At 37.8% G+C, this 7,588-nt stretch overlaps 1 protein-coding gene across 1 annotated transcript in view; it reads left to right on the top strand.

Moving 5' to 3' along the window:
- Positions 1–7,588, top strand: part of CEP128 (centrosomal protein 128) — a 249,572-nt gene that overhangs the window by 210,212 nt on the left and 31,772 nt on the right. The window contains exons 17-18 of the mRNA XM_019518700.1: positions 2,045–2,221; positions 4,881–4,940. Coding sequence (XP_019374245.1) covers positions 2,045–2,221; positions 4,881–4,940 — 237 coding nt within the window. The remainder of the gene's footprint in view (positions 1–2,044; positions 2,222–4,880; positions 4,941–7,588) is intronic.

Below are 7,588 nucleotides of genomic sequence, written 5' to 3' on the forward strand. Positions count from 1 at the left end.
GCAGCAGTGAAGTCCACTGGGGCAGTACTGACCTTCTCCCCAGTCTCAAAGCTCCCTTCAGTGTCTTGAGTAAGGAGAGTTACCACCTGAATAAGATATATGGCATTGCCCATTAAGCACAGTCTCCCTTGGTGCTGACTCTTTTTAAATCATGGTGAGCTACTACATTGCATATATTTCAACTTGCTCTTCACTCCCATAGCTGAGCTGCGCCTTTCTTTCCCATTTCCAAGGATTTCTGTTTCTTCACTAGCCTTAAATGTTTGGCAAAGATCACCAAACAGGGTCCCAAACAATTCACCCAGATTCCCTCTGTCACCCCCTCTCTTATCCTGATGCATATGATTAATGTGGCCCTGTCCTCCATGAAGTGGAGCCAGACAAAGTTGCCCTGTGCCTCATTTACATATACATTTTTGAAGGATCCCAGAACTTGAAACAAGAACATCACATTCCAGTCATGAGTTGGGTGCTAATTAACTCATGGATACTTTGTGTAGGGTATCTGGAGTACGTGCACATACTGAGCAGTGTTTAGGGGTCACCACGGCTTGAAACACTGTTGACTCTGCTGGAGCCCAGCCCAATGAACTACATGGTAATCATGAGCTTTTTGGCTGTGTACTAATATCACGCATAGTTTGTACTATGTATGTAAGTACAAAAGTGCTGCTTAAAAGTGGAGTACATGTGCTAAAACTTGCAGTAGTTTCCAAAAAAAGGTATTATGTATCATTTCTGCATGAATAGAGTCTATGGGTGCTATATGCAAATTACCACAGGTCTGTTTATTTTGAAATTAGTGTATTCAAATTTGCTCCTGACTTCCATGTGCTTAGGGAGAGCCACGGTTAGACAGTAAAGCAGTATGGGAGAGGTGCTGTGGGGAGAAGAAGCTGGGAGGATGGGAAGAGAGCCAGGGTTCTGCCTGATCTTCTAAATTTATTTTCTCTGCTGTAGCAGTAGGAAATGAACAAATTTAAGGCTAACCACCAATAATTAGATTCTTTACCTGGAGAACTATAAGAAATTTATATTTTTTCCATAAATAGAGTCTAATTATTGGGGGTTGTCTTATATTCAGGGTCGTCTTATATTTGAGTAAGTGCAGTAGTTGTAAGACTTAGTTCTGCCTAAATACTTCATGGCCAATCCAAAGATAGAGATCAAATTTTAAAAGGTGTCTATTATATTTAGTCTCTTGGCATTGGATGAACATCTAAGATGTGTGAATCTCCTCAGCCAGAGTGTCTGTGTTACAAGGTGTTCTCTCAACACAAGCTTCACCTAAGGGCATGTAAAGAGTACCAGAAAAACAAAAGCTGTTTTGCTTCAGGGATCTCTGGCTATGAAGTTGCTGAGCTCAGATACCTCTGACAGATCTGAATACAAGATAGAAAGACAAGTATTGGCACTGGGTATTTCTGGCTTGAGGAAGAAGACAACTGATGAAAGCTCTGGATTTGGCTATTGTATCAGATTCCATGATTGTACTGTCTATTTCGCAAGTCATTGGGTCCATTGATGTTTGTACTTGTATAGTACAAACTATGCATGATATTCCCCATTGCTGATGGTTCCACCTATTTTCCCATGATGTGGCTACTTACAATAGTGGGGACTAGGCTGAGCGATCCAAGGAAATCTTTCCTGTGAGACAGTGTTGTGCCATCTATGATGCACTAGCTGGTGCTATGAATATGAATTTTCAGTGTTTATTTCCAAGAAAGCTGAGTAACATTAGTGTTAAAATGGTCTGTTGGTAGGAATATGGTTTGACATGACAAATGATTTTTCTTTTGCTTTTTCTTTTTGATTTGGGTAAATGAGTCAAAATCTTCCATCTGAAAGTAATTAATTTGCCAGTGTAGTGGATCATTAGCTGCAAACCATTCTATTTCTGAATTATTCCTGCTTGCTTTTAATAGTAAATAAACAGTATTGTCTCTTTATATTGTATAAAGCTGTGAGGTATCTAGGGGTGCCTCCTTTTCATTCAAGTAGTAAATATTATATATACATATATCTTTTTTTTTTGGTCCAGGATAAACAGATGAGCAATGAAGAAGATCACATGCAGAGAATGGAGGAGGCCAGATTGCAGCTTAAGGATCAACTGCATCGCCTGGAGATGGAACAGGAATCCATTCTCAATATGATAGGAAGTGAAATAGATGCTGCTTGTGAAATTTTCTTCAGGGATTCTGTGGAGAAGTTTAGAGTAAATATGAATTCTCAGTCTACCATAGAGTTTTTTAGTTGGCTCTCTGATAGACACTTATAATAGAATTGTATGTATGGATGCTTGGTAGTCACATATGAATAGTTTGTGGAGTGCAAAATTACCAGTGTAACAAATGTCATAGTTTTAAAATATGGTATTTAGCATATTGTGGGTGGACTGATATGTCATGTTATGTACCTTTTCAAAAAGTAGTGAGAACACTCTTATGTGCACTACCAGGAACTAACTTTCTCCTTGCCAGTGTTTTTCTTTGTAAATAGCTGTGTCCAGTTAATGCTAGCTGCTTTTTTAAATCACCTGCCTTGTTACTAACCTCATTGTGTTTGTTCATGAATGAAAATAACAGTTTGTCATTCTACATTCACTTCTTTGCTGTCTTGCTCAGAAGTAATATTAATATTTCAAATGTCGTATCTTACTTATATATCAGTTACAGTTTCATATTGTGATATGTCTCCCTCATTTAGAATGGTTAACAAAGTATGTTTCCATTCTTCTCAAGCCCCTGGGTTTTAACAAAGCTCTGCACTATGCTTTAGCTGTTTAGTTAATCACAATGTTTGCCAAATTTCCAGTAGTTTCTCAAATACTGGAAATTTCAAAGTACCTTCAAAATATCAGAGATCCTGTTCATGTGAAGTTTTTCTTAAGTTCAGAAATGCTAAGATTCAAAATGACTCAAGGATTCAAAAATTCAAAGATTCAAATGATTTTTTTTTGTTGCTTATATCTAGCCAGATGATAGGTACACCAGATACATTTTCTAATTCAAATTATTATGAGTTCTTACTTAAGTAACTCAATGGGTTATATTTGTAAGGACTATAATGCATTTTCTAAATTATAAACTGGAAGCTACAGGTGACTGCTTTTACATGCATGTTTAGCTCATATAATACATTTTTAAAAATGAGTGCATATTGTTGCTCTGATGTGTGTATGTGTTCTTTTTAAGCTAAAAGACTTTCACTGGGGAAATTTCTCTAAACACTTTAAAGGCATTTGTATGTTGGAGCTGAAGATGACATTCTGGGCATGCAGACATCATATTTTAAATGTTTCACTGCATAATAAAATGCAGAATGCTTAACCTTCCTCCTTTCACATACACCCCATTTCTGATCTGTAAAGGCTACATTAGGCAGTACAGATAGAATTAATATTTTAATTCACACCCTTCCTGGAAATTGTAGGTGTAATTTAATAAGCTGATCTCACTTTAAAGAGTCTACATCTCTCATGCAGCAATGTGTATAACATGTTAGCTACATAGATGCTTCATGCTTAGATCCAAATTCAGCAAAATTTTCTAATATAAATCACTGTACAGTACTAAGAATAGTGGTACTGTTCCTTAAATTTCTGCATAAATATTAGAACCCAGTGATCCCTGTTAAAGAAATAAACTTACTACAAGCATTCATTTGGTATGCACCAAAGAGAAGTATACAGTAAAATGCTTTTAAATTAATTCCAGGCAACTGTTTTAATTTTTTTAAAGAAATAACAACATCATAGAAGTTTAATATGTCAACCTGCATCATGGTCTTTTCCATCATGCACCTAAAATGGTATTTGCTCTGTTAAACTGACAATGAACTTAAACTTAACTAGACTTTCCTTAAAAGTACAAATCTATGCATTGAGTTTTTTCCTTCTGCACATTTTAAAAAATAATGAAAAATGAATCTACCTAAAAGAGAATTACTGTTAAATAAATAACATAGAACATGAGACTAACATTAGCTTGATGAAATATTTTATCTTTACATAATATGGTTTGGGTGACAGAAGTGAAGAAAGGTATGCAAGACTATTTGCACCATTACAGGTTGATGAAATGCCCTAATAGAGGCACATCATGTGTGTTCCATAATAGCACAAAGTGACTGGAATTATCATACAGATAAGAAGAATATGATACTCCATCTCGGATATCTGAACTAAGTATAATATCTTGTGCTCTGCCTACATGAAGGCATTACAGCACCTTCATTGTAACAGAGTAACACATTTTGAGTGGTACTTCATGTACATTTCTTTTATTCTGTGATATTGCAGCTTGTCAGAGACTTGGATCGCATTCCAAAACAAAGTCCCATTGCGCACTCCAGAATGTACTACAGGTTCCAGTAGCTTTTCAGTCTGTTGCCCTTAAAAAATAGAGGGAAATGGCTTTGGATGCTTTCCAAACTCATCCTTAAAAATAAATGATAGTGATTCAGATTCCTGTAAATTAAACCTAATTTTCATCAAGAAGTGGCCAAAACTTCCCACTAAAAATGCACATCTTGATGCATTGTTGATTTTTATATAAATATAACGTAATATTAAATTATTTTGGGGGTGTTCTTATCACATTATTGTAGTGATTTTATACTGAAACTTGGACAGAAGCAGAATTACATTCTACCAAGGAGCTGCTGACCTGCCTTGCATTTTAAACAAGATTTAAATGGTATTACATACATTCCCATTTAAATGTGACCAATGTAAAGTTAGTCTTTTAAACCATTTATGAATAAGCCTTCCAACAGCAGTCTTTAATAATGAGTTTTTAAATTACTGGTTGTTTGTTTCTTCAGTAAATCAGAAAAATTCTATTGTGGGTCTAACCTTTTTTTTTTTTTTGAAGGCAATATCACTTGCACCTGGGTTGCAGAATGACCCTCATCGGTGGTTAGCAGAAACAAAGGTAACTGGATCTTATTGGATGTACTGAATAAATATATATGTACCAATTATATTTGCTTATTAAAATAGTATTTTAAATTATGCTTGGGGCAGGGGGATACAATATAAAATTTGTAACATTACTTGGGTAGGTATGTTGCTATTTCCAGTTTGGTGACTTGTCTGTTAAGCTGAAGGACTGTAGCTATTTTTTTCAACTAACAAAGTATTTTGCAGTCTCTTGATGGGTAGTAGTCTGTTGCCTCCAGTTTGAAGGCATGTTTGATTCCACTTCTCTTATGAAATACATCCATATGTCTGAAAGGGTTCACATTTTAGCTGCCTTGTAATCCTTTTATTGGTGGTTACATGACTCATTGTCAGCAAGAAATCACTATCTGTATAGTAAAATTTATATTTTTCTCCTTTAATTTGACAAGATTATTTCAGCATATCCAAATTTTGAATGCATAGCAAAACAAATGCATCTATGAATGAAAAATGATGGCCTTTTTGAGACTGGGTGTCCTTTTCTCTTTTTTATTTATTCTTTTGAGATTAAGTAAACTAAAATTATAATCAACAGATGGGCTTTCTTCTATAGTGTTACAAAAAGGCAAGATATTCTTGATTTAAGTTGGTTTTATTTTAAATCTAAATCTATTAGAACAGATTCTTGAAGAATGTGCTGTTCCCTATTTCCCCCTGCTTAATCCCATGAGCCCTATAATGTGAGTATGTACATGATGGAAACCTCTTATAAGCCTGGCATGCCAGCTACTGTAAGCTTTTATTACTGTGCCTTAGCTTAATTGTTCAAAGAGATCACTGGTAACTTCTAACCCTAGCTTTTTTACTTTGCAAGTCCTGTAAGTAGTCTTATCCAGTATCTTTAAATAGGATTAAGCTTCTCACGATGAAAACAGTTTTTATACCACACGAGACGAGGCTTTCTCTCTGCAGTGAAAAGGTCACAAGAGTGGAAGAAATGTTGACCAGTTGACTGGGGAGAAACTGTTTGCTAGCAAGATGGCTTAAGCTTACTGATGGGTTGGTATTTAATGTACATGGACCAAGAGTTAGTATTGCTATAAATAGCAGAGACAAAGTTGTTAATCGGGAGAGCTATATAGGAACCGTTTCAGTATTCAGACAGGCAATGATAACATCCCAAGCAGTATTAAAAAGATCTGTTTGGGGTATTTAATAATCATTTGCATAAATCTCCTAAACAAGTTTCTAGAGTAGTGGGTAGAAGAGCTCTGAGATTTTTAAATAGAATGTAGAAATGCTGTCCTTTGATTAGCACATTTATTAATTCAGAAGAAAGAGCAGCCCTAAAAATGGGATAAAAGAAATGTCTAAGGATTATGATTCCAGAGTGAACCTTTGAAAATCTGAGGTAACTGCATTTTTACTTCTAGTACACTGCATGGGCTAATGAATAATAGAAAGTAGCAAAGGACTAGAGTTTCCAAAATTTCTGAAATCTAAATTGTGTTTTCCTTGGTTTTGTAGATAACTAAAGGGAGTGAGAAGTAAGCCCCTCCCCATTGTGTATGCAGACCAATAGCTAAACATAATCAAGGTTACATTCAGATTTGTTCTTGTAGAAAGGCTAAAAAATCCTTACGCATCACACTTAAATGGTTGAATTCCGTCTTCAAAATTGACGCAAATTGTTTTTTTTTTCTAAATAGGATGGTTGAATGTTTTATGTTCATTAACTTTTGCAGGGGAAGCAATTAAAATGCTCCCTTTTTGCAAGTTGATCTTGTTTTGTCATATTTCTTTAGGTTTCTCTAGTTTGATAACCATAGTCTTTCCAAAATACAACCTTCCTTCACACAGATATACTGATAACTTTTAACAGATTTTTTATAAACTTTAAACACAGATAGGGGTGCACTAATAAAGATTTTCCTAGACAGTACCGATGGCTGATTATTAACCAGCCATATTGGCTGATACCGATCTGATAGCTGATTTACAGGAATGCAGCTAGGCAATGTGGAGAGCAGTGTCCTGTTGGTAAGTCTTGGGGGTTAGGGGGGAGGAGTGGAAGGGGTGTGGGAGGACAGATCAAGGCCCCCACAGTGAGGTAGGGAGTGGGGCAGGGCCAGGGACAGGCACTGGCACTGCCCAGCTGGGTGGGGCACAGGACAGCACTACGGGCAGCTTGTCCAGGGATGTGGTGGGGGGATGGCTGTCTGCTGCTACGTGCATCCCCGGGCAGGCATGGGGAGCACGTGGCCTCCTGAATTTGTGTGCAGGGCAAGGGCAGGCTGCCTGGTGTAGGCTCGGGGCCAGGGGCTAAGCCAATCTCTTCCTGGTGAGGGGAATGGACCAGGGCTGTGATTGGGGTAGGTGGGCAAGGCAAGCTTAGTTGCAGCAGAGCGCATTGCTCTGAGCAGGAACGGCACTACGAGGTGGTTTGGGGGGCTATAGCCACCCCAAAATTCCCTATAGCCACCCCTCCCAGTGTCGCTACCACTGCCCTCCCCACACAGCGGAGCCCGCCCCACCCCAACCCACCCCGAGTACAGCCCTGGCCCAGCCCCCCGCTGGGAAGAGGCTGGCACAGCCCCTTGCCCTGAGTCAGCAATAGGCCACCTGCCCTCACCTTGTGCACAAATCTGGGGGGCACATGCTTACCCTAGAGGGCTGTGC

This window comes from Gavialis gangeticus, unplaced genomic scaffold (assembly GCF_001723915.1).
Source record: "Gavialis gangeticus isolate Ggan-Ray unplaced genomic scaffold, GavGan_comp1, whole genome shotgun sequence".
Classification (NCBI taxonomy): domain Eukaryota; kingdom Metazoa; phylum Chordata; order Crocodylia; family Gavialidae; genus Gavialis; species Gavialis gangeticus.